The sequence below is a fragment of the Pithys albifrons genome, chromosome 7, assembly GCF_047495875.1.
Source record: "Pithys albifrons albifrons isolate INPA30051 chromosome 7, PitAlb_v1, whole genome shotgun sequence".
Classification (NCBI taxonomy): domain Eukaryota; kingdom Metazoa; phylum Chordata; class Aves; order Passeriformes; family Thamnophilidae; genus Pithys; species Pithys albifrons.
Window position 1 is genome coordinate 2,727,740 of NC_092464.1, and position 26,805 is coordinate 2,754,544.

The 26,805-nt window shown below is 49.8% G+C and overlaps 1 protein-coding gene across 1 annotated transcript in view; it reads right to left on the minus strand.

Annotated features, from left to right (window-relative positions):
- The window catches only part of WNT9A (Wnt family member 9A), a 65,491-nt gene that overhangs the window by 11,078 nt on the left and 27,608 nt on the right, over positions 1-26,805 (minus strand). Inside the window, exons 2-3 of the mRNA XM_071560673.1 lie at positions 12,703-12,962; positions 5,782-6,044 (exon numbers count right to left, since the gene is read on the minus strand). Coding sequence (XP_071416774.1) covers positions 5,782-6,044; positions 12,703-12,962 — 523 coding nt within the window. The remainder of the gene's footprint in view (positions 1-5,781; positions 6,045-12,702; positions 12,963-26,805) is intronic.

Genomic DNA, 26,805 nt, shown 5'->3' on the forward strand with positions numbered 1-26,805 from the left:
TACAATTATGAACACACATATTTTAGTGACATATGTATTAAAATGCCAACACTTAAGCACAGAACAACATAACCTTACTTAAAATTGAGAATTTGAGAAGCATTTGCCCCCCACTTCAGTATTTCTACTGTGGTTCACATGCTAAGAAAGCTCCACATAAACAACTAACTGCAACCACTTACAGGACACAGCAAGCAATATTTTCCAGAGTTTTGATTTCCAGGCCTTAGAAAGCTTTTGGCTGGAGCCAATCTCAGCCTGAGCAGAGAGAAAAATCCAGAAAGCATTCCATATGCATTCCTACCTGTCATAACCTGCAGCAATTAATATCAGTGGTGGCCCTGAAAACTGAGCTGGACATCAAGTCTAGGGCTCGGCTCAGGACGTTATTTGCAGGGTTTGGTTTGTACCTTGGCAAACATGTGATGCCACATTTCTCACAGCAAACACATCCCTAAAGAAGCTGCCTAAAGGATGCACTATATGTATTTTTTTCTTTTCCATGCACCAGCTGTATTAAGCCCATGTATTTGTCTCAAAAATAGCAATTATTACACATCTTGAAGTGCAGAAAAAACCCCATAGGTATTAACATTTAAATTTGCCTGTTAGATAAACTCTGGAATTCCACTGGAATCATGTTTACTGCGAGGAACTGTATGGCACTGGATGGTCAGTGGTTGTAAACACTGTCTCTGCAACAGGAGCCCAGGGTGCAAGTCTCTGCCTTGCTACGCCTGTGTGTGACCTTTAGTGAGTCACTTAATCTTTTCTGGGTCTCAATTTCCCCACCCTGTAAAATGGAGATCCAGAAATGAAGAGGGTGCTGTGCTCTGATAACATGTTATGTGATAGCTCATGAAGTTCCTCAGACAGATGATAGCTGGGCAAACATCTACCTGATATGGAGAGTCCATCTCCAGCACAAGGAGGCACGCTCAGCCCTCCAGAGAGAGCCCTGCCAGCACTGCCTGGGGGGAAAAGCCATTCCTTGCATGGAATTCCAAAATAAGCAAGCCAACAGCAAGGAAAAGTGAGTGCACCACCCACTATCCTCTCCAGAGCATCCCATGTGGTTCAGAGTGTAACATGTTCCAGGTGTAACATGTCTCAGGGTGGGTCTGGACTTGCATCCTACAGCAACAAGGTTGACAAGGATCATGGCAGGGGGGTTGGAATGAGATGATCTTTGGAGACTCTTCCAACCTAAACCACTCTAAGATCTTATGATCCTTCAGGAACATGCCCATAGTCTGCACAGACCACAACATGTCATACAACAATCAAGCCTCCTGAAGGAAACCAGTTTCAAAGCAGGATATTGCTGAGAGAGACACCTTTTTTTGGGAAAAGACTTTTTTTTTGTTCTCCATTTCTGCCCTCCCATAGTTTTGCACCACACACTTTTGGCTCTCAAGGGTCCTGAAGGCAAAGGGTTGTGTCCCTCCTTCTGGAAGGATAAAGGGAAAAGAGAATGAGAACAGGATAATTTCTTTTCCTTGGGCAACAGCAGCCCCCTTTAATAGTGCCCCTTGGATCTGTAAGACATGCTTGACCAGACATACCTCTGGAAGAGGTCAGCACTCCTGGGATTAAGGAACTTAGCAACGCTCCAGAGAGGGAGTTGGAAAGTCATGTTTAATGATACTTTGCTGAGAAACTGGGCAAATTTAATTAAAACATCACTTACTCAAGCCCAGTGGAACTAATTGAGTGCTCTAATATTCCGACTTTTCATTAATGGGTTACAAAAGAGAGCTGCACTTGTGTGCACAAGGGGGAGAGGGGGGGAGGATATGGAGAAGACGAGAGCCTTAGGAAGGCTGCTTGTTCTTCTTTTAATATCACTAAAGCTCCATTGCTGGCAATGGAGCTTTAATACAGTTGACTTCTCTCACCCCCAGCCCCTGGACACACACAAACATCTCCCCCCAACACACACCCTCCTCTCCACCCAAGACCCCCTCGCAAAGAATGGCTGAATGAGAAAGAGCAGATTTGGCAAAGGAAGGGAAATTGCTTTTTTAATAAGTGGTCTATTCAGAGCTCCTGCTTTTCAATAAAGAGAAGGCTGGAGAAGTCCTGGTCTAATTACCTCATCCTCACACTAGACAAGCTCGCCCTTTCATTAACCACTGAGGTCATATCATATAACTTGGTGAGCCACCACGGGCACAACATGTTCAGTGATTAGTTCATTGGTGGCAGCAGAATTACAGTCAGCCCATCAAGGTTGTAAAAGAGCAGAAGTCAACTCATAACGAAACGAGACCGTCTACCAAGAGACACTAAAACGAGGCGGGATGGGATCATGTCACCCTCACAGAAACACATGGATTGTTCGCTGCTGTGACACCATGGAGAAACTGCTGTGCTCACCAGAAGGGTACAGGGTTGGTTGCCAAATTACTCAGTTAAGCACAGGGCCTTTTTTTTGCTGGGTCTCAAGGGACTGGTTGTATGTTTTGCCACAGTTGGGAGTAATTAGATGGGAAAAATGACATGTTAAGAGTCAGTGAGAGACCACCAAGCTTGTGCTGTATCTTTCACAGATATTCCTCCACTCCCTCAGTGAACACACACAAGCACACCCATCCACACACTCCCAAATACTCCAGTTCAAAATGGTTCAGCTCCAAAATGGCACAAATCAAGGCTATGTGCACTCCTAGATAGCCTTTGATCAAATCCATATGAGTTATTGCTCAAATAGCCAAACTAGGTTAGTTCAAAGCGCTTCCAGTCTGTTGTAGTCACTGGGTTAGCAAATCCTGCTCAATGGCTGGAATGTCTGCATGGCAGAAGCTGATGGGCAGCTTCTTTTGAAGACAGACAAGCAGAGAAAACATGCTGAGAATCATATTTAACCCACTACCTTCCTCAGGGAAAACATCCATAAATCCAGCAAGGAACGTGGTAGAGCCTGCTGAGAAACTTCCTCCAATGCTGCACTCGCAGTGGGACCAGGAGGAGGACACAGATGGAACCTGGTATTAATCCACACCTAAGTGCAAGCAATGTCAAAGACAATCCACCAACCACACCAAGAAGGTCAATGGTTAACCTTCAAAGGGGTTTCAATTTTGGGATCTGAAGCAAACACTGCAAGTTTTGGCCTTGCAATTCCAAAGCCAGCCTGGTCCTTATCTCTGGTCATCATAACGACACCACATTGTGGCATTATTAAACCCACTGGTTTGGTCCACATGTATCAACTCATAGATGCACGTTCTCCTGATCTTGAACCACCAACCTCCTCAAAGCTTCTTTCTCAATATGAAACTCACTTGTTCTGTGCCTGCTTTCATGGTGGTGGGTGAATCTGGTGCTTGGCTGATCTTTCAACCACACCATGGCACAATTATTCCAGGAGTCCAAACAGAGAAATCCTTTCAACTGCAGCTGCAAATGGGCAAGGGAAGCTGTGAGACAGCAACACCAACTCGACAGACATGTTGTGAGTGGACAAAAATAGGAACACTGGATCACTGACCTGCAGCAAAGGTCTTTGACTTGGATTGCCATGAGGGCTCTCAGTGTCTGGACAACCGTCACAACTGTTACTCAGCTGTTTAGCTGCAGATATTACACTCGTGCTTCGAAACCACTGCCAATGACCAGAGCCTGACTGTGCCAAAAAAGGGGGAGGCAGAGGATGCTGGAGAGTCCTGCATCTTCTCCTGGGAAAGAACTCACAGTGGGATCAAGAAAGGGAAGGAAGAACGCGAAGATTGAACCCTTCCAGCTCATCCTTGGAGTTTGTTTAGCTCAAAGTCACATAGTGTAGAGCACAGATGATAGTTAAGGACACCTAACCCAAAATCTGTGAGTGGACTGAGCCATATGGGCATCCTGACCGCAACTACTGGGATTGGGAACACTGGGAGTTGGGTCAAATCCATTGGGAAAGTTTTTTAGCCCTGCCACTGCTGGTAGATATTCATGGAGTTACAAGAACATGCCAATGGCACCAAAAACCACAGCCCTGCAGCTTTTGATGAGACTATTACATGACTCTGGAATGGGAGTAGGGCCAGGACATCTCACAGCAACATCCAGCATGAAATTACGGCCTCCACGGGTCACCTTCTCCATTGTCAATCCCACCTGCTACACAGCCAGCTCCAAAGAGATGGGACAGGCCCTCGGGAACAACCAACCACAAGGACTAAAACCAACTGCATCATCCTGCAAAGCCTGTTTCCCACGTCAAAGGGCTGCAACAGGAGTCCAGAGACACTGAGCCCTTTAATCCAGAGCAGAAAAGCTGTCAGCCAAAACCAGACACCAGCTAAATCCAGGATGTTTCTAATCCTGATCTCAGCACTGTCTAGGAGCATCTGGTGGTGGGGAGAGGGGCAGACTTTCTGCTGGCCAGCCCTCACTGGTGGCATTCCCCGGTGGCCCAACTCTGTCGCGAGGAGTGACATTTTATACATACACACAGGAACAACTGAGCTGGGGTGGCCATTCCTAGAATGCACAACTGGCTGGGCTGCATTTGCCTGGGAAACTGGAGACCCAGGTCCCCCATCCCAGCCCCAAGCCTGCGTCCAATCACACAGACAATAACAAGGCTCGAAGGCTATTTCTGGCCTTACAGTATGTCCCCCTTCGAGGTTGGTGCAATGAAACACTGATCCTAAGCACCTGTGCTGGCCAGTCTGAGGGACTGTCGTGTTTGGGCAACTCTAGGTACAGCCAAGCAGATGATGGGAGAAGGTGGAAAGCCCCTTTCCTCTCCCCACCTTGCTGGGATAACCCAGCAATTGCAGACACTTTGTCCTTTACATCAGTCATAGAATATCTCTGAGTTAGAAGGGACCCACAAGGGTCACTGAATCCAAACCCCAAAAAATCACACCATGAACCCAAGAGCATTGTCCAAATGCTTCCTGAACTCTGACAGTCCTGCAAGGGAGGGCCCTGAGCAGGAGGGTAAAGCCTCATGGGAAGAGCAAATCATAAAGAGCAGGAAGTTCTCCAGCAGAGAGGATAAGAATGGAGAAAGGGAACTCCACATCCAAGCACTGCCATTGGCAAACCCATCAGCTCTGGGAGACATGGAAGGTTTCTGCCAGAAAACAAAGCTGAAGAGACTTGCAGGTCTGAGGTCAGTCAGAAATTAATCTCACCCTGGTTCCCTGACAGGCTCTCCAGTCAGTTCTAAAGAAACCTGGCTATGGAGATGCTGTATTGTCCATACCCTCCTGATCTACTGCAAGAAGAGCATCCCCCAACCTGTCCTGTGGCTGTGTAAATCCCTTCTTTAGTGTCCTACCTCATCTAAGCCTAAAGAACCTGTCTCTCCATCCCTTTGTAATGCAATCCCTGTTTTCCTTGTGGAAAGCCAGCAATTTTTATCCCCATCTCCTATTTCCTGGTCCTGCACAGTCCCATTTCTTTCCCTCTGGTCTCTTCTCCAACAGTTCTGCACAACTCTTGAAGCACAGTGACAAAACGAGGGCATAGAATCATAGAATCAGCTGGGTTGGAAGAGACCTCTGAGATCATCAAGTCCAAGCCTTTAATCCAACCCCACTTTGATTACCAGATCATGGCACTGAGTGCCATGTCCAGTCTCATCTTAAACATCTCCAGGGGCGTAGAATCCACCACCTCTCTGGGCAGACATTCCAATGCCTGACCACTCTCTCTCATGGCACAGTCCCATGAGTGAGGCTTCACCCTTCCAGAAGGATCAGCCCATGCATTTTGCATCCCACACCCCAATCCAGCCCCTTAATGGCGAACCCCAACCCCGAGTGATCTGCAACGCACCTTCATGCCCACAAGGTTGTTGTGGAAGTCCACCCTGGCTCGCAGGTCCTTGTTGGGCTTCCTCCCCAGGAACTCCTTGACGAACTTGTTGCTGTACTTGAGGTTGTCCCCGCAGCCGCCCCACTGCCAGGCCTCGCGGTTCTCCAGGTCGGGCGCCTCGTCGCAGGTGCAGCGCTCCATGCGGCCCGCGCTGCACGCCTTGGCCATGGCGTGGGTGAGCCCAGCAGAGGAGATGGCATACAGGAAGGCTGTCTCCTTGAAACCTGAAGGAGGGAGGAGGAAGAGGCTTTAACTGCAGCTGGAGAAAGGTTTAAAGAAAGAAAAAAACAGTGGGAAGTTGAGGTAAAACAAGCTGAGAGAAGAGCTGGAGTTGTGTCACGGAATGGGGCATCTCTGGAGCAGGTCCAGAGAAGAGCAACGAGGCTGGTAAAGGGACTGGAGCACAAGTGCTGTGGGGAGAGGCTGAGGGAGCTGGGGGTGTTTAGCCTGGAGAAGAGGAGGCTCAGAGGTGACCTCAGCACTGTCTGGAACTGCCTGAAGGGAAGTTGTGGCCAGCTGGGGGTTGGTCTCTTCTCCCAGGCACTCAGCAATAGGACAAGGGGGCACGATGGGCTCAAGCTCTGCCAGGGGAAATTGAAGTTGGAGAGCAGAAAAAAATTCTTTTCAGAGGGAGTGCTCAGGCATTGGAATGGGCTTCCCAGAGAGGGGGTGGATTCCCCATCCCTGGAGGTTTTTCAACTGAGCTTGGCCGTGGCACTGAGTGCCATGATCTGGTAAAGGGACTGGAGTTGGACCAAGCATTGGACTTCTCCAACCCAATCGATTCTATGATTCTATCTGGTACCACCTCCCTGCTCCAGCAGAGCCATCCCAGAGCACATGGATTTTGCCCACATGGGTCTGGAATATCCCCAGTGAAGAGACTCCACACCCTCTCTGGGCAGCCTCTTCAGTGCTCGGTCACTGCGTAGGAAAACGTCCTTCCTCATGTCCAGGTGGTGCTTCCTGAGCATCAGTTCCTGCCTGTTCCTCTTGTCCCATTGTTGGGCACCACCAAGCAGAATGTGGCCCATCCTCTGACACCCTCAAAGCATTTCAAGCTCTTGGCACATCACTCAGGTGAAGAGGACAGAGTGGAGGGCAAAAGATGATAGATAGAGGTGGCACAAGGCAGGATTAAGGAATGCAAATAAAAGCTGGCCAGCTCTGTGGCTGTCACTCTGCAGACAGTTTGTGCCTGAAAACAGTTTGTGCCTGAAAAAGATGCTGAGCAAGACTTGTCCCATCCCTGGAACTGTCCCAGGCCAGGCTGGATGGGGCTTTGAGCAACTTGGTCTAGTGGAAGACATCCCTGCCCATGGAAGAGAAGGTGGGACTAGATGTTATTTAAGGTCCCCTCAAAGCCAAACCATTCTGTGATTCTATGAAGGATACCAGGGTAGAGCAGTACTGCTACCAAGGGGACACTCAACAGCAAGAACCCAACAGACTTCCAGTCTGGTGGTTGGGTAGGAACCATGACTGCTCCTTGTTCCTCCCTCTAACCCCTGAAATACAGTCATTGGGTCCTACTCCAGTCCAACAGGAGGCCCCTGAGGGCTGGGACCCCAACACAGCACCTCACTTGAATGCCCCAAAAAGCAGTTTACACCTCAAACCTTCCATGCACAACCCCCTCCTTTACACCTCCCCACTCACCCGCAGGGGTGGGACAGCATCCACTGCCCCCACCACAGCTGAAGGGACACTCAGAGAGGTCCCTGATTTCAATGCACATTAGAAAAGCCAGAAATGCAAAGCAAACATGGCAGTATTTATAGCTCCCCATTCTCCAGCCATGGAAGCTGCAAACGACCGAATATTTGAGATGCAATTCCAGAACGGCTTTGGATGGGGCTCAAGAAATCCCCCACTCAAAAATAACACAAGTGGATGGTGACAGGAGTGGATATATCTGTAAGCTGGTGTGTCAACCAAGGACATGCAGAGACACTGCCAGGTCATTTTTGGAACTGTTCCTTGGGAGGTTCATGATAGTCCAAGCAAGCCCATGGGGCACTACCTGGCCCATTCCCAAAGCCTGCATTCCCAAAACACTGCCAGGTGCATAAGGACTGAGGAAAATCCAGCTCAGGAGACTGAGGTTTGCTCCTCCCAAGGGTTCTGCCTCAAACCAGACTGTGGTAGAAATTATCCAACCATTTTACTGCTCACCTGGAAGAGAAGAGCAGGGATCTCTTCCTCACTGGAAGGAAGGTAAAGATAAAAATGCTCAACTCTACACTCACTCAGGACACTTTTAAGGAACAGTCAGGTTTGAGAAACCAAATTCAGAGTTTTTCCATGTGTTTTTTTCCCCCCTGAAGTTACAACCATGTCCTCTGACACCCCAGAAACACCTTCAGCACTGCAAACACTCCCATTGGAAGTGGTGGGAGGATTTCTTATTTAATTCACACAACAAAAATTCATGGATACTGAACTCCTCTGAGCAGAAAACACCTTCCAAGCAGCCTTTGTAGGGTGTATTTTCTAGGTTACACCCTAAATCTGAGTGCCCACATGCCTGTCAGAAGATGCCACTACTAAAGACAGATGTTCCCAAGCCTGGATTGTAAATTGGCTTCTTGCCACTGCTCCTACTTGTGCTACAAAATGAAGAGGTACCAGAGAGCCCTCGATGGAAGAGAGAGTGTAAAGTCTCCTCTGAAGGTCTGAGACACTGAAATCATGGACTACTTTGGGTTGGAAGAGACCTTTAAGTCCATCTTGTTCCAACCCCTGTGCCATGGGCAGGGACACCTTTCTCTAGACCAGGTTGCTCCATAGCCCATCCAGCCTTGCCTTGAGCACCTGAGTCCCAGCAAACTGCCTGGATTTGGTTGGATTTATCACACAGCCCAGACCTAGAACCTGATCCAAGAGCTCCTGATCCAAGGCACTCAGCAGAAAGTCAGCCCTGTAGAACCACCACAGACACCCAGAAGAAACAGCTCATTTGTGAGATCCTCCCTTTCCATCGACCTCCACCCATCAAGCTTTGCCTCTACCCTTCCCATCCTCCATCCCTGAAAGCTCCACCAACCCCCAGTGCCCATCACCACCGGGTATCATCTCACCCACAGGCAGCTCCAGCGGCTTCCAGCCGAACTCCACGTGCCATCTGGCTCCTGCCAGCCCCTGAGCCATCCCTGCCACGCACTATTTGATTGCCCCAAGATATTTGGTAACAAGATAATGAGCTCTAAATCAATGCAGGCATTCTAACCCCTGGGGCACTGCCAGTCTGCCGCCGCAGCTATCCCCTTTCAGCCATCTCCCAAATTGTTCCCGAGGATCCAAAGAGGATAACGAGTCCCTGAAACAATCCCCTGTTATTTTAAGAAACAGGCTGCATCAGCCCAAGCTGCAAACCAGTGGTGACCGAGTTTAAAAGCAGGGAGAGAGAGTTTTAAGTGAAAAGAAGTGGTTTGGTGGGGGGTTTTCCCCCGTTTTTTTTCTTTCTGTCTCTCTCCTTAAGAAGCTGCAACAATCCTGGAGGAGAAGAAACAAGCCCACACCAAATAGCTGTGTCTAAAAGGGTGATGCATGTGCCTCTTTGCCCTGGGGTATCACTTGCTACAATGCTGAACCAGGAACCAGCAGCTCCTGGAGAGGAGGAGGAAGATTTACAGGGCACTGTGTTACTCCAGGGGAACAGCATCTGAAGGATTTACAGGGCTGGAGGAGGGCAGAGATGCTGCAGGGATATAAAACATGGGAGAATGAGACAGCAGGCAGAGCCCTGCAGCCCTCAGGGCTGTCATCTATCACAGGGGTCCCTGACAAGGGGTGGGATGGAGGGGGAGGTCCTGATGGTGTTTTGAGGCAGCTCAACTTCAGGCTGCTCCAAAATCCATGTCCAGGGCTGCCCAGGGGACAGGCCATCTGAAGGAACAAGCTGTGGCCTCCAGGTGTCAGCATGAGAAAGTGCTTGGCTTCCCCAAGGCACCACTAATCCAGGGACTCCTCTGGCATGCAGGGATATTTTTAAACGTCTTGCAGCTCTGGCTGGACCTCTTGGGTTTCATAAGGACTTTCCTTGTTTCCACCAGGCAGTGACAGTGCATTAGTTAAGCCCTGGAGCTTCTGAATTACTCCTCCTCACTAATTAGAGAGGGAGGGAGCTCTGCAAACCTCTGCTCTTATCTTTAAAGACATCAGAGCCTGGGTTTGTAGCTCAAGTCCATCTCTGAGCATGGGACTACCTGGAAGTCACTAAAACTCTGGAGACAAGCGCAGGGTATCTGTAAAAAGATCCTGCTGCACCATTAGCTGGAAATAACTGGGTTTACTGGGAGGATGGGGGAAACTGGACTGGATGAGGTAACACAGAGGAAGAGGTAACAGCACCACCTGATCCTCCAATATTCAGATGATCATCTCCATCTGAACTGCTGGGAAGAGGTGTGGGAATTATCCTCCACCCACATCCAGGAGCTTTTCCTTGGGTAAATCAGTAAGAGGACACAAACATTGGAAGGTTTTGCCCTGAGCTGGGACATGGCTCACCTTGCCCTCTCCAACAGGACAGCACAGAACAGTCTGGTTTGCCTTGTTGCCCTTAAGGCATTTTCTCAACTCCTTTCCTGACAGACTGTCATAATGAACAGGAAAGACACACAGGAAAGACAAACAGGAAAGACACACAGGAAAGACACACAGGAAAGACAAACAGGAAAGACAAACAGGAAAGACAAACAGGAAAGACAAACAGGAAAGACAAACAGGAAAGACACATAAATTAGGGGGAGGGAGGGGGGCAAAAAAGAGAGAGAGGGAGGGGGGCAAAAAAGAGAGAGAGGGAGGGGGGCAAAAAAGAGAGAGAGGGAGGGGGGCAAAAAAGAGAGAGAGGGAGGGGGGCAAAAAAGAGAGAGAGGGAGGGGGGCAAAAAAGAGAGAGAGGGAGGGGGGCAAAAAAGAGAGAGAGGGAGGGGGGCAAAAAAGAGAGAGAGGGAGGGGGGCAAAAAAGAGAGAGAGGGAGGGGGGCAAAAAAGAGAGAGAGGGAGGGGGGCAAAAAAGAGAGAGAGGGAGGGGGGCAAAAAAGAGAGAGAGGGAGGGGGGCAAAAAAGAGAGAGAGGGAGGGGGGCAAAAAAGAGAGAGAGGGGGGCAAAAAAGAGAGAGAGGGAGGGGGGCAAAAAAGAGAGAGAGGGAGGGGGGCAAAAAAGAGAGAGAGGGAGGGGGGCAAAAAAGAGAGAGAGGGAGGGGGGCAAAAAAGAGAGAGAGGGAGGGGGGCAAAAAAGAGGGAGGGAGGGGGGCAAAAAAGAGGGAGGGAGGGGGGCAAAAAAGAGAGAGGGGGCAAAAAAGAGAGAGGGGGCAAAAAAGAGAGAGGGGGCAAAAAAGAGAGAGGGGGGCAAAAAAGAGAGAGGGGGGCAAAAAAGAGAGAGGGGGCAAAAAAGAGAGAGGGGGGCAAAAAAGAGAGAGGGGGCAAAAAAGAGAGAGGGGGCAAAAAAGAGAGAGGGGGCAAAAAAGAGGGAGGGAGGGAGGGAGGGAGGGAGGGAGGGAGGGAGGGAGGGAGGGAGGGAGGAGGGAGGGGGGGCAAAAAAGAGGGAGGGAGGGAGGGAGGGGGGCAAAAAAGAGGAAGGGAGGGAGGGAGGGGGGCAAAAAAGAGGGAGGGAGGGAGGGAGGGAGGGAGGGGGGCAAAAAAGAGGGAGGGAGGGAGGGAGGGGGGCAAAAAAGAGGGAGGGAGGGAGGGAGGGAGGGAGGGAGGGAGGGAGGGGGGCAAAAAAGAGGGAGGGAGGGAGGGAGGGAGGGGGGCAAAAAAGAGGGAGGGAGGGAGGGAGGGAGGGGGGCAAAAAAGAGGGAGGGAGGGAGGGGGGCAAAAAAGAGGGAGGGAGGGAGGGGGGCAAAAAAGAGGGAGGGAGGGAGGGAGGGAGGGAGGGAGGGAGGGAGGGAGGGAGGGAGGGAGGGAGGGAGGGAGGGGGGCAAAAAAGAGGGAGGGAGGGAGGGAGGGAGGGGGGCAAAAAAGAGAGAGGGAGGGAGGGAGGGGGGCAAAAAAGAGAGGGAACAACTCTGGAAGCTCCAAAACCTTCTCCTCCAGTAACAGCTCAACTTCCAGCAGAAACAAGGAGCAAAGGCAGGTACTGGCTGGAGACACACACACAAACACCTGCAGTCTCCAAGGAGAGGAGCCAGAGGGAGAAGCCCACGAATGACCCCCACGAGCACATCCTTTGCCTGCTCTGGGCACTTCCATGGGTGAGCTCGAACCTCCCACAAGCTGGTTTGGGACCTCTGGGGAGGCAGTACAGGATGCACTGGGATGCCCTCTGTGCCAGGGGTGGGTCAGGGGTGTGATGGTTTGATCCAGGCCTTCCCTGGTAACCAGGTGTAACTAGGGAAAGGCTCTTCTCTAGGTATTCCTCACCTGTGTGGGTTTTTTTCCCTCCCACGTGACAAGGGAGGATAAGAGAGAGGCAGATAGGAAGTGGCCTGGTCTTCTGTTTCTGGTGAGGGTTGGGAGCAGGGAGTTTGCTGCTCTCTGTCCCTTGTTGGAGTCACACAGGAGATCAGAGAGAGGACATGAGGAAAGTGTGAGAAAGAGCTGGTTTTCTTCTGAGAGTTTTTGGTAAGATTGTATTGGACTGGTTTGCTTGAGGGGTGGGTGGGGGTGTCTGGTAGTACCTACTTGTTCTGTTTTGTCTCTTTGTTGTCCCTGTTCTCCTCTTCCCTTTCCCCCTGAAAGTTGGGTGCAGATTGTCTCTATATAATTATAAGCATTTAGAAAATACATACACACTTTGACTCAATTCAGTTTCTTTCAAGTTTTTTTTCCCTCTTTGAGGAGCGGAGGGAGAAGAAGGGGCAGCTCAGGGGGGCTGGGAAGCCAAAACAAAACCAAGACGGGGGGGTGCCAACACCCAGCGATGCCCAGCGCACTGACCTCTCTTGAGCAGACTGGCACGGTATCGCCCCTCGAGGGTGCAGTTCCAGCGCTCGAAGCGGAACTGGTACTGGCACTCGAGGGCGCTCATGCTGATCGCCTCCATCAGCGTCTCGGCCACGCCCGGGTCGCGCCGGCACATCCTGCGCTGCTTCTTCTCCAGCTTCAGGCGGTCACACACCTTGTAGTGAGCTTTGACTGCGGCTTCCTCCAGTTCTGAGGTCAGAGGGAGGATGGTCAGGGGTTCGTTCCCCGTCAGCCTGCGGAAAAACACGAAGGGGGCACAGCGGTGAGGGAGGTGGGAAGAAGTTTTCATTGAATCAGTTGGGTTGGAAGAGACCTCTGAGATCATCAAGTCCAACCCTTAATCCAACCCCACTTTGATTACCAGATCATGGCACTCAGTGCCACGTCCAGTCTCACCTTAAAAACCTTCAGGGGAGGAGAATCCACCACCTCTCTGGGCAGCCCATTCCAATGCCTGACCACCCTTTCTATAAAGAACTTCTTCCTGATGTCCAACCTAAACCTCCCCTGGCCGAGCTTGAGCCCGTGCCCTCTTGTCCTACTGCTGGTTGCCTGAGAGAAGAGACCAATCCCCACCTGGCTACAACATCCTTTCAGGTAGTTGTAGAGAGTGATAAGGTGTCTCCTTTTAGGATGAAATTCTTAATTTAGAGGAAATTTTAGGAAGGGATTCTTTATGCAGAAGGTGGTGAAGCCCTGGTTGGCCAGAGAGGCTGTGGCTGCCCATCCCTGGAAGTGTCCAAGGCCAGAGAAGCTGTGGCTGCCCATCCCTGGAAGTGTCCAAGGCCAGGTTGGACAGGGCTTGGAACAACCTGGGACAGTGAGTGGCATCTCTGCCCATGGCAGGGGTTTGGATCCAGATGGTCTTTGAGGTTATTCCAACCCAAACCACTCTGTGATTTGTGAAATACATGGTACAAATGGGGTCAGGGGTGGGATCAGCATCTCCTGGCTGAGCAACCATGTGGACTTGATATTTTGGGCACAGAGTGATGTTAGAGGGAGGCTCCCCACAGTGTGGAGCAGGATTTGGATCTGTGTTCCCTACCAGCTCTCACAGAGCTTGTTTGGACATAAACCCTTGGCCATCTCCACCACAGGACTGTGTTTAAAACTGAAACTGGAAAGAAATAATTTAAGGTTCCTAACTGCATGGACTTGGGAAAAGAGCAAAAATACAGGAGCACCACTGTCACCATCCTGTGCATATACAAAAAAAAAATCATTTTGGCACATCAAGCAGAGCCAGAAACCAGCCTGGGAAGGGGAAGGTGATGATTTGCCCCACCAAACCCCAAGAGACACACTGAGGAAGCACATAAAGCCACCCTGCCCTCAGCAGAGGAGAGCCTGACATAAAACCCAGTGAGCCACAGCCTGAGGTTTGAGAGCAGGATACACTTTCCAGGAGACACTGCCAAAAGCTTTTCCAAGACAGAACAAGCTCAAAACCTAAAATATGACCTGAAGAAGTTCATGTCTCATTTTCTTCCCTCCCTTCTGCCAGCACAAGGTCCTTGACTCTACAGTGTGCAACAAAAGACCAGCAAACTGTTCCTGGTGTCAAGTGACGAGCTGCTGGACAAGGACCAGCCTGGCCTGGGCCCCAGGGAGCAGAGAGGCTGCAGGAACATCTGCTGGGCTCAGCAGTGGCGTGTTGGCCAGGCTGGCTGTGCCCCACTCCCCTGGCTCTGCCCTGTCCCAGCCACGTGCCAGCCCAGGCAGTCACTGGGAATCACTAGAAAGGGTTTGAGAGGACCTGGACACACATTCCCCAGCCAAAAAAAAAGGAAGAATGGGTTCCATCCAGAACTGGAGACATGCTGGACCACTGCAATCCTGCCCAGGGGAGCATGGGGTGGGTCACAGGCTTGGACACCTCCACTGCTGCAGGTCCACCAGGGAAAATGGGGAGGGGGAGCACACACTCACTCCCTTTCCTGGAAACCCTCTGAAGCCCCACCTGTCCCACAAGAGCAGCAATTGGTTGCTTTTAATGAGTATTCCTCCCTAATCAGTGGGATGCACAGCTCCTGAGGGCAGGCAGATTGGATGCTTTAAATCCCAGACCTTGGCACACAATGGGCATGGAATGCCAAGGTGAGTCCCAGCCAGGACACATCCAATCATTAGTGATGAATTGATGAGGTGATTTCAGATCAGACATCTAAGGAAAAACGGCTGAGTTGGGATTTATGGAGCAAAGATGGGCAGGGAAATGTTCTCCTTCAGTTACCTTCAAAAGTATGAAGATCTCCAGAAAAAAACTGCAGTGATAAAAATTCATTGGAAACATGGAAAAGTTCAAGCCAGGGCAAATTTGCCAAAAAATTATTTTCTCCCAGATTTTGCTCCCCCAAAATGAGGAGAAAGAAAATCTAAAAGACCAAACAGCATTTGAAGCATAAATGTTAAACCTTTCCTTTTTGGTCTGTCTTAAGTGGGACAGAGTGTGGACTTGGTCTCAACTGCTCTCTAAGGACAAGGGACATCACCCAGTCCTGGTGCTCTCAGAAGGCTCATTCATGAGAAAGGTGCCCTAGTCTGAGCTTCACAGGAGTAAAAGACTTGTAACAAAATCTCCAGGACATTCATTCCTGGCCTTCATGACAGTCTGAAGGTTCATTCCTTTCAGCTTTCATGGTTGGCACAAGAGATCCTCAGCTGGCAAAGGAGAGAGGAGGGAGGCAAAGCATTTTTGACAGCTCTCCCTTTCCATTTTACCACCTGAGCAGGTGCTGTTGAGCTGAATGGCCTGGAAAACAAATGCTGCAGGTATCACAGCTATTGAAGTGAGGAGGGATACAGGAACTGATCCTACAGCCAAGATTTCTGCACAACAACCGGTGATTTGAAACCCCTTCCCCACCTTTCCCCTCTGATGGTTGGCTTTGAGATACTCCAAACTACGAATTCCCACAGATCAGTCACCCAGAACTTGCACAATAAAAGCCACCTAAATGAACAAAGATCCAGGGACAGGGAGAAGGTAGAAAACAGGATTCCTGGTGCTGCCCAGTGCCACAACACCTCCAGAGCTGGTGCAAGAACAAGCCATGGAACACACAGGATGATGAGCAGAGATCGCTCCACCACTGCCTGGATTAGTGCTCAGAAGCATCCCCAGAAGGTGAGGCCACACCTTGAGTGTTGTGTTCAGTTCTGGGCCCCTCAGGTCAGGAAAGATCTTGAGGGGCTGGAGCGGGGCCAGAGAAGAGCAACGAGGCTGGAGAAGGGACTGGATGTGGCACTGAGTGTCCTCTTAAACACTTCCAGGGACAGAGAATCCACCATGTCTTGATCCAACCCTACTGTGATCACCAGCCCAGGGCACAGAGTGCCAGAGTGATCACAGTGGGGTTGGATCAAGGGTTGGATTTGATGATCTCAGAGGTCTCTTCCAACCCAAATGAGAAGAGAAGAGCAACGAGGCTGGAGAAGGGACTGGAGCACAAGTGCTGTGGGGAGAGGCTGAGGGAGCTGGGGGTGTTCAGCCTGGAGAAGAGGAGGCTCAGAGGTGACCTCAGCACTGTCTGGAACTGCCTGAAGGGAAGTTCTGGCCAGGTGGGGGTTGGTCTCTTCTCCCAGGCACTCAGCAATAGGACAAGGGGGCACGATGGGCTCAAGCTCTGCCAGGGGAAATTGAAGTTGGAGATCAGAAAGAAATTCTTTGCAGAGAGAGTGCTCAGGGATTGGAATGGGCTGCCCAGAGAGGGGGTGGATTCCCCATCCCTGGAGGTTTTTCAGCTGAGCTTGGCCGTGGCACTGAGTGCCATGATCTGGTAAAGGGACTGGAGTTGGACCAAGGGTTGGACTTGATGATCTTGGAGGTCTTTTCCAACCCAATCAATTCTGTAATTCTATGATTCTAGAACAAGACAAGGAGGAAATTTTGGGGGGAAAAAGGGCTTTTCTCAGCCAACAAGCAACAAAACTCTTTCAGGAGCAGAAGCTACACAAGTTTTGCTTTCCCAGCACTGGATGGTGCCCAGGGACTGACACAGCAGCCCCAGCTCTGCACACACAACCCAGAACTCTGGGCAAAGGGGTGAGGTGGCACTTTGCAGAGCATGGCATCAAATACCAAGGGCAGGCAGAGCCAGGGAGCTCCACCTGACACGCTGCAGGGAACCTTCCTAATCCTATAAAGCCCTTTTATGCAACCCAGGCTGAGTGAGGTCCTGTGAGGCAACCGTGTCAGTCGGACGCTTTCTCAGCTCCTCACAAAGCCCAAGCTGTTCTGGCCAAGGGAATTCTTCAGGGGAGGGTGGGAGGTTTTTGTTTTTTTACACACCCAAGGGATCAAACTGCCAGCCAGAACTCTGGGATTGTGTTATTTTGCATCAAGAGGGGGCTGAGTGAGGTCAGCTTTCTAGTGGAAGGTGTCCCTGCCCATGGTAGGAGGTTTGGAACTGGGTGATCTTTAAGGTCCCTTCCACCCAAACCATTCCAAACTGGATTCTAAGATTCCACAAGATGATGTGCTTGTCCTCTAGGAGCCAAACAACTCATTGTTCACAACTCAGCAAGCCTGAACTCTCTGGAAGTTCACTCTGACCTCTCTGAGAGCACCATGAATCTACAAAGTCAAGAGGCTGACTCTAAGTCAGGCTTTGACCTCACCTTGCCTGACTTCTCCAAGTGACACTTTGCACCACCCACACCCAAGGAAGGACCTGGTTGCCCCGTGCCATACCCACCACGCTGAGAGAACCTTTGCAACATCATCTGACCGACTCCCCTTCCAGTTCCACCTGGCACCAAAAGGTTTATGATCACCTGATGGAGTTACAAGAGTCACACAAGCTACTGGTGACATTTGGCTTCTTTGGTTGGGAACTTCACCCCAAACAGCACTAATTGATTTCAGTTTTTTCTGGAGTTCAGTCTCCAATCACCAGGATTGGGAAAGATTCCCAACCACAGCCCTTGGCACTGTGCAGCTCACACTGATAGCTGTGTAGCCAAGTTTTATCTGTGGCACCATGGAATTATTCCCTCCAGACAGATCCTGCTTTCAGCTCATCTCACAAGTCAAGAGTTTTTCCTGCCTCATCAGCTCACACTTCCATCAGCGTCCCTGGATTTTCCCTTGTTCAAGTGGGGACTTTCCTGGTGAGAATTTAAGGGGGATGGGACAGAACTGAGGCACCTCCATCCCCCTGGGAGTGCCCCCTCATTCTGGAGTTTCCTCTGGAAGTGCCACACCAGCCAAGGTGAGCTGCTTTCCTGCAAGGAAAGGTCTCTGCTCCACCCACCTGCAGTGACAGCCCTGCTGAAATAATTCATAATTCATCCCTGTCCCAGCCCTGCCTTCTCTTGGGAGATTTATCTTTGGTACAGCTGGACAATGACTGAACTGACCCTGTTTTCACTCTCTCTTTGACTGGTTTTCCTGCTGCTCTACCAGCCTTTTTTATTCTCTTTCCACCACTTTTTCTTTCTTCTAATAATTAAAAAAAAAAGCTTCTGGAAAATTGATAACTTCAACATCAACCTTCACTACAATACCTAAATTAATGATTCCACAGTTCCAGGAGTCTCACTGAGTTAAGCTGGACACCAGGACTATATTATTATTATTATTATTATTTTTCCCATCCAACAGCCTTCAGTTGCCCTCTTTCTGTCCCACCATCACACTCCCACACCGTCAGGAAGATTTCCTGAAATGACTTAACATGGTCCCCCCATCCCACAAAAGCCAAGTGAGAACTGGAAGTATAAAAAGCCAAAAGTCCAACAAAAAATTTCTCAATTTCATGAAGACTTGATATTTGGAGCAAGAGTTGCCCAGTGAAGAATCAACCACTTCAGTCTGCACTGAGTTGTTTGGGGGTTTAAGTGTTTATAGGTACAACATGCTCTGGAGAAAACCATCTCAAGAACATTCACCAGCTTCATTTCTGCTCTTCCCAGACCTGTCAGAAGCACTGGCAGACCCCCAGATCATTTAGTATCACAGAAGATTTTCTCCTCTTTTCTATTAAATAAATTCTTTATTTTTTTCCCACCTCTGAAAGTCAGAACTAAGTTGTTTTTGCTTTGGTCACCCCAACATTCAGGTATTTGTGTCTATTCCTGCCCTGCTTAGACCACAAAACCTGGAGCCACTCAGGCTATTTTCAAAATTCTCTGCCATTCTCTGAGCTACAAAGCCAAAGGTTTCCTACTCTGGCTAATTTCTAAAAAAATACGTATCTCCTTAAATCCTTACATGAAAATAAGACCTTGGATTCTCCAAACCTCAGCAGGGACTTCTTGGCTTCCACAAGGATATCTCAGCAAGGGTTCAGCCCCTTCACAAAGATTGTTCTGTTGGAGTTCTCCACTTCTTCAAGCTCAGCCTTTCCTCAGTGGAAGTTTTCCACCCATCTCCTCTGGCAGGATGCTGGGACATTGTGGGGGTCAAAGGAAGCAGCAGAAGGGAAAGTTCTTCTCCCAATCTGAGGAAATCTGGAGCACTCAGGGCTTTGCAGGGCAGAGCTAAACAGTCAACACCCCACCTGGAGATCAAACCCAGCTTTGCTAAAGCTCATCTATCCCAGCACTTCCCTGGCTTCCTCCTCCTTTTATCATCATCCACTCATCTTTACATGTGTTAATTCTCTTCCTTCAAGGTCACTCCCAACCAACTCTGCCCTGGGCTCACCTCTCCTTTTGGATCTCCATTTCATTCTCCATGGAGTATTGCTGAAGACCATTAAACAAATAATTGGAAACTCCAGTAACAAATTTAGCTTCTCCCATGACCATCTTGTCCCAGCTGCTATTTTGAGACATCTCAGCATCATGGCAAGGCCACACAGAGCCTTGCTTAGGTGGCAGCCCCTCAAACATGGGTCTCCTCGAGGAGTCAACAGTGCCCAAAACTCATGTGCAGCTTAACCCTAACCCAAAACTCACTTGCAGCTTCTGCTTGCAAAGACAAGGAACAGCTCCCACCACAGAGGCCACAACAGCTTCACACAGCAGGGGCACCAGGGCCCTACAACCTTCCCATCTCCAGCTCCAACTAAGAGCAAGTGTTTCATGTGCTTTTCTACTGGAAGGTGTCCCTGCCCATGGCAGGGGATTGGAATGAGTTGATCTTTAAGTTCCTTTCCAACCCAAACAATTCTATGATAGAGGGAATCACAGAATCATAGAATGGATTGGGTTGGAAAAGACCTCCAAGATCATCCAGTCCAACCCTTGGTCCAACTCCAGTCTCTTTACCAGATCATGGCACTCAGTGCCACGGCCAAGCTCACCTGAAAAACCTCCAGGGATGGGGAATCCACCCCCTCTCTGGGCAGCCCATTCCAATCCCTGAGCACTCTCTCTGCAAAGAATTTCTTTCTGCTCTCCAACTTCAATTTCCCCTGGCAGAGCTTGAGCCCATCATGCCCCCTTGTCCTATTGCTGAGTGCCTGGGAGAAGAGACCAACCCCCACCTGGCCAGAACTTCCCTTCAGGCAGTTCCAGACAGTGCTGAGGTCACCTCTGAGCCTCCTCTTCTCCAGGCTGAACACCCCCAGCTCCCTCAGCCTCTCCCCACAGCACTTGTGCTCCAGTCCCTTCTCCAGCCTCGTTGCTCTTCTCTGGCCCCCCTCCAGCCCCTCAAGATCTTTCCTGACCTGAGGAGCCCAGAAATGCCTATAAATCTTTGGACCAGCTTCTGAGTGGTGGGAATTGGAAGGATGTAGAGCAGAAAAGCTACAGCATGGGGAACTTCTAAGCCAGAAGATCCCACTCACCAGGGAAGGAAGCATCAGTCTCCATCAAGCTCCTAATGAAAAATGCTCAAACAGACTTTTTGGGGTGTATTTTTTAGGACAAAAAAGGGCAGATTCTTGTAGGCTTCAGTCCTTCAAGTCTGCCTTCAATCATGCCTGGATAGATCAGTACAAAAGCATCTTAGGATGGTCAAAGGGACATGTAAGGACTCTGCTACACACACCTACCAGCCTCTTGGGTCCTGTCAAGAGTCGTTTCCAACATCCAGCAAAAGGACAAATAACCAGCTGCTTCTGGAGAAAAGAATTTGCTGGTGCAAATCTCCAGCTCTTCCCTTTCCAGCACAGCTTTCCTGGATGCTTCCAGCACTCACAGCAGCCACTCTGATCTCAAAGTTCTTCTCAGGCCCAGGTGTTACCACAGACATGTGGGAGTTGCCCATTTTAGCCTTAGATGAAGTTCACACAGAAGGTGGAAGATTCTCCCAGGCAGCTGAACACAGAGGTCCAAGAGAAACTTACCCAGGCCAGTTCTCCTGGAATGAAGGGAGTGTGAGATCCCAACATCCCAAAAAAGGAGTTGTCACATCACTTCAAAAGGGATTTTTCTGTGGGTGGGGCAAGACAAGGATGGTTTTCTCCCAGATACAGGATGGTTGTTTTAAGTATAAATAATCCTCCATCCAATTTCCTGCCAAAACTTACCCTCACTTTCTCCCCTACAAATTACCAAAAGTTTTGCCTCATAATATATGAGGGCAAATAATTTCCTTCAGCTGAAGGAAAAATCTCTCAGTGAATGACAGAGGAATATTACTCTGTTCACATGGAGAAGGCTGGAGATGGTTCCTGTGGTGGGACCTTCCTGCAGAAGATTTTTGGGATGAATGTGCCATGAGGAAAAGCTGGTTTTGCACCATCAGAAGCACCACAAGAAAACATTTCAAGCTGCATTTCCCACTCATACAAAGCAGGAGACCTGCACAGGTTATGAACTGGTGTAATGGCACTTCACTGAAGGAAAGAATTTCTTGGAGGAAGGAATTGCCTTCCCCCAGTGAGAACCATCAGAGAAACCTCAGAGCAGAGAAAGGAATCAAATTTAGGTCTTTCAGCCCTTGTTGGTGTATCTGAACCACAAGGCTGGACTATTCCTCCTTCTTCCCCCCCTCTCCTTTTAACATACTTTACTCAGGGAGTTTCTGGTCCATCAGAGCAAAAGATATTTTTATTTTAAATAAGCAAGAAGAGGCACCAAAACAGAAAGGACACAAGGGCAAAACCATCAGGACCAGCTCTCCAGGCATTTGCAACATTCCCTTGCAATTCCCAGCACCAAATCACCCTCAGAAAACACTGCAGGGTTTTTGGGAGAGGAGTTTTTTACACAGGGAGGCCACAGGTAGCTTGGCCCCAAGCCCTAATTCCACTGGAACAATTCCCCTGGAACAGCCCATTCTGTCCTTGGGTGAGAGGAAGGAGGTGGGGAGGGAAAGGCTGTTTCCTCTCCCCTTCATCCTCTCAAGAATGAAACAGCAATCAGGGAGATTTAAGAAGGATTTTCAATCCAACTCAAAACCAGCCTGTGCCAGTGGAATGCACGGGCCAGGTAGCAACAGGGGCTTTCACTCCTGATTTAAGATGGAATTAGCTTTGCCCTTGGCAGCCTGTGCCAGGAATGACCCCCCTGCCAGTGTCCCCCTGCCCAGCTGGACAGCTCCTGTACCCCCAGCCCTGCTCCTTATCCAGCAACTGCTTATTTTAATTCAATTTATTTTGCTTTTTAAGCCTGACATGATTTCTTTTGGCCTGAGTCCCACTGGAACGTGGGCAAGGTGGAGCTGGGAGTGTTGGGGCAGGGAAACAGTGAAGAGGGAGCAATGGGAGGGAAAATCACAAATAAAACCCAGAGGAGAAAATAAAAAGCTTGTTTGAACCCATTTAGCTCTGAGGGAAAAAAAAAACACAGGGGATTTTGTTTGTTTTGGTGGAAGTTGTTGGGTTTTGTTGGGTTTTTTTTTTTTTTTACACTGCTGAGAATCTGCCACCTCAGCTCCCTCTCCAGTGAAAAACAGCTCCAATGGGGTTAGAGGAGTTTCTGCTCTCAGGGATTCTTGGTTGGGATTCTTGGAGTTGGATTCCATGATCTTTGTGAGTCCCTTCCAGCTCAGGATATTCTGTGATTTTCATCTAGAATTGGCTCTGTCAGTTTTCCACGATGTGGAACAAAAGGGCCATTTCTACCTGACCCTTAAAGAAAATATACTTGATCATCCCTTCCCCTGCCTTCCTTTTGACCAGTTTATGGTGGGATTGAGGACCAGGAGAGGACCACAAGTGCTCTGGATCACATGGCAGGTAAAACACAAGAATTTATACCAGATTTTAAAGACAGGAGACCAAAGGAAACAGGCCAGATGTTCAATGGCCTGACTTTCTTGCAACAAACTTGAGCCAAATGCAAACTCTGTTTCATCTGCTCCTACCAGGAAGCCCAAATTCCTAAAAGCCATGAAGTCATCTGTGCCATAAACCTGCAGCAATAGCCTTGTTTTCCTGTTGCAAGCAAAGAAAATCTGAATTCATGGTCTTTCTCAGCAGCTTCCCTTGTCCAGGAAGGGTTGCACAGAGCAAAGGATATTTGGCATTTGAAATCCAAACAGAGGACCTGAAAAACCCATAAATGTTTGTTCCCTGTGCTTTTTTGCTCTGCTGCTGCTTTATATTTATTCCAGTAGGTTTAATGAGAAGGAATCTGGAAGCATCACACATGGGGTAACTTCCAGATCCCAAAACATGTCCTGTCCATCCCTCTGGCTCTCTGCAGATCAAGGTACTGCCATCAAGCCTAACCAAGTCCTGCAGATCTGCCCAAGGCTGAAAGCTCCACAGGGAGCACTTCACTCAGGGGCAATGCAGGGATCAGACCTTTCAATTCAGACCAGGCACAGCATTAAAAAAATAATTCTAAATATTAAGACACTGAGAGCGGAGCCTTTTTTCCAACCAGCACCTCATTAAACTTCAAGGCTCATTGCCACCGGATGTTGTGAAGCCCAAAATGATGAACAGATTCCAGAAGGGATTAGACAAACTCAGGAAAGGGAGGGGTCATCCAGATGGGTGATGAAACACGAAGGCTCAGGAAGCCTTTAAAGCAGCGACTGCCAGGAGTGAACAGGACACGTCAGGAGCCACATCACTTGTCCCACTTCTCCTTGGATACCCCAGATGTCCATGCCTGGCTGGAAAAACCTTTGCTTTGGCCCTATATGGCAGTTTTTGTGTTGCCAACACCTAAACAGGCACCTGTAAGATGCACCTGGCTTTGGCTACAGCATTTAACCCACCTGCTCCCCAATTCTTTGGATGGCAGCAAGAACCAACCCAGAGGTGTCAAGCACTTCACACTGATATTTTATAGCAACTGTGGCCTTCCAGTGCTTAAAAGGGAAGAGGGAGAGGGACTTTTTAAATGGGGCAGTGACAGGACAAGGGGGGACAGCTTTAAAATAAGGAGAAATTTAGATTAGCTGTTATGAAAAAATCCTTGGGTGGGAGGGTGGTGAGTCCTGGCACAGGTTGCCCAGAGAAGCTGTGGATGCCCCATCCCTGGAAGCGTTCAAGGCCACATTGGATGGGGTTTGGAGCAACCTCCCAGCAATGCTTCCACGTGCCCAGCAAGGCTCCCACCCACGGCAGCCCTCGGGACGTGGGAATGCCTGGCAGGGGCTGCCATGTGTCGGTGTCAGTCTCTGCCACCGCCCCTGCCAGGGAGCGCTGCCACTCCACAATCAATCCCCCATCTGTCTCCCTAACACCTCAGCCAGCCCTTTTGTTCAGTTGGGGAGATAAAGCCCTGGGAGCAGCCCCACAGCAGGCAGCATCCAGCAGGATTTTGGCCTGCTCCTCTCCCTGCCCATGGGATAAATCCCTCTGAACACTGCCCGCTCTGTTCTCGGCAGATGCTGCACTCCCAGACCACAGGCACTGGCAGCCAGAGGGAAAACTCCTTGGAGCCAACACAGCAGCCTCCTGGCTGCCTGGAGATAGCCCTGTGCACACAGCACAGCAGCTAAAGGGAAAATAAAGCTGACTGTCCAGACAACAGGGGAAGCACAGCGAGTGCAAAGAGCTCCTCGAGTTCATCGGGACAGAAAAACAACCGGAGAACGAGCTCCTTCCTCCTTCCCCTAATTTTACACTCAGGACCTGGAGGTCCCAGCTGGAAGCACAGACTGGCTCCCAGTCTACTCCTGGATAAATGACAACTTGCAGAAACAAGCCTGTGGGTTCAGGCAGGAGCGTGGAGGGGGGGGGATTTCACCTCCCCCTCCCCTCCAAACACGCCACCCAGCCCCTATTAGATATCGCAGGGAGGTCAGCGCGTGGAGCATTCAGATGGTTGGGCGGGTTGACACATCATCTGCTCTATTTTGGGAGCAGTTGACGGTGCTGCAATTCCTCCCCTGCACAGCAGCGATAGCTTTTCCACTCTAATGTCACATTATCCTCGTGGCAGGTTTCAAAACTAAACAGGTGAAAAAACAAACTTTCGGGGCACTGGGGAGAGCAGGATGCACGAGAGACACCACTGGTGATGGGATGGGAGAAGTTTATCCTTGTTCTGGGAATAAACTGGGAACACAGAGGTGGATCCTTTACACAACTCAACAGGAAGATACATAAAGGCTCTTGCATGGAGGTTATCCCAAGACTAAAGGTGTCTCTCAAGCATTTTGTGAAGGAGCTCTGCAGTCCTGAGGTTCCACAAGCCCCAAAGGAGACTTCAATGGTCAGAGCTTCAGCTAAAAAACCAGCTCTGGCCAAGGTTTCAAACTTCTCCCAGGCACTCAGCAGTAGGACAAGGGGGCACGATGGGCTCAAGCTCTGCCAGGGGAAATTGAAGTTGGAGATGAGAAAAAACTTCTTTGCAGAGAGAGTGCTCAGGGATTGGAATGGGCTGCCCAGAGAGGGGGTGGATTCCCCATCCCTGGAGGTTTTTCAGCTGAGCTTGGCCGTGGCACTGAGTGCCATGATCTGGTAAAGGGACTGGAGTTGGACCAAGGGTTGGACTTGATGATCTCAGAGGTCTTTTCCAACCCAGTCCATTCTATGATTCTGTGATTTCTCAGATAAGGATAAGCCACCAGTGCAGGAGATGATGACCTTGCTGATGTATCCTAGAACAGGCACCCATGAAGCCAACCACCATCACAAACTACTGTCTTCTGCTGCAGAGGCCAGGGCACTGTGTGATCCTTCCTTCCCTGCCATCCTTTGAACATTGCTCTTCCCCTGGACCTCCCCCAGCACCCCAAAACACTCCTTGGCCACACCACAAAGAGGAAAAGAGAAAAAACAAACAACATGAACATCTGTCATCAATCTCCTGACGTTCATTCACCAAGACAGGCCCAGATGCCACACCACAGGAGTGGTGTCACCCTTCCTCAAAGGACTAAATCCATGCCCAGTTTTGTGGAAGAGAAGCAGATGCTTTCACAGTGGTTTATGAGAGGTGATGGATGGAGCAACACTGAGAACCAAGCTGTTTCTAACACACCTGTGCTGCTGGCAGGACCCTCACTTGTCTTTTGAAGGTGACCTGACTACAGAGTATTGGCAAGGACTTCAGCCAGACCCACCTTTGCCAAGACTTCAGGTGAAGGCCCTCAGAATACTTGCTGTGTTCAGCACATATGTAGTATCATTAAAAAGAGGTAAGACCTATATGAACAAAGTCATATTAGCCAAAATACTACAGCCCACGGAGAGCCATAGTTTTATTGTGAATGCTGCTAAGGAGATGGGATTCCATAATCCTCCATAAAGAGAGGGAGAATCATAGAATGGATTGGGTTGGAAAAGACCTCCCAGACCATCAAGTCCAACCCTTGGTCCAACTCCAGTCCCTTTACCAGATCATGGCACTCAGTGCCACAGCCAAGCTCAGTTGAAAAACCTCCAGGGATGGGGAATCCACCCCCTCTCTGGGCAGCCCATTCCAATCCCTGAGCACTCTCTCTGCAAAGAAGTTTTTTCTGCTCTCCAACTTCAATTTGCCCTGGCAGAGCTTGAGCCCATCGTGCCCCCTTGTCCTATTGCTGAGTGCCTGGGAGAAGAGACCAACCCCCACCTGGCCAGAACTTCCCTTCAGGCAGTTCCAGACAGTGCTGAGGTCACCTCTGAGCCTCCTCTTCTCCAGGCTGAACACCCCCAGCTCCCTCAGCCTCTCCCCACAGCACTTGTGCTCCAGTCCCTTCTCCAGCCTCGTTGCTCTTCTCTGGCCCCACTTCAGCCCCTCAAGATCTTTCCTCAACTGAGGGGGCCAGAATTGAACACAACACTCAAGGTG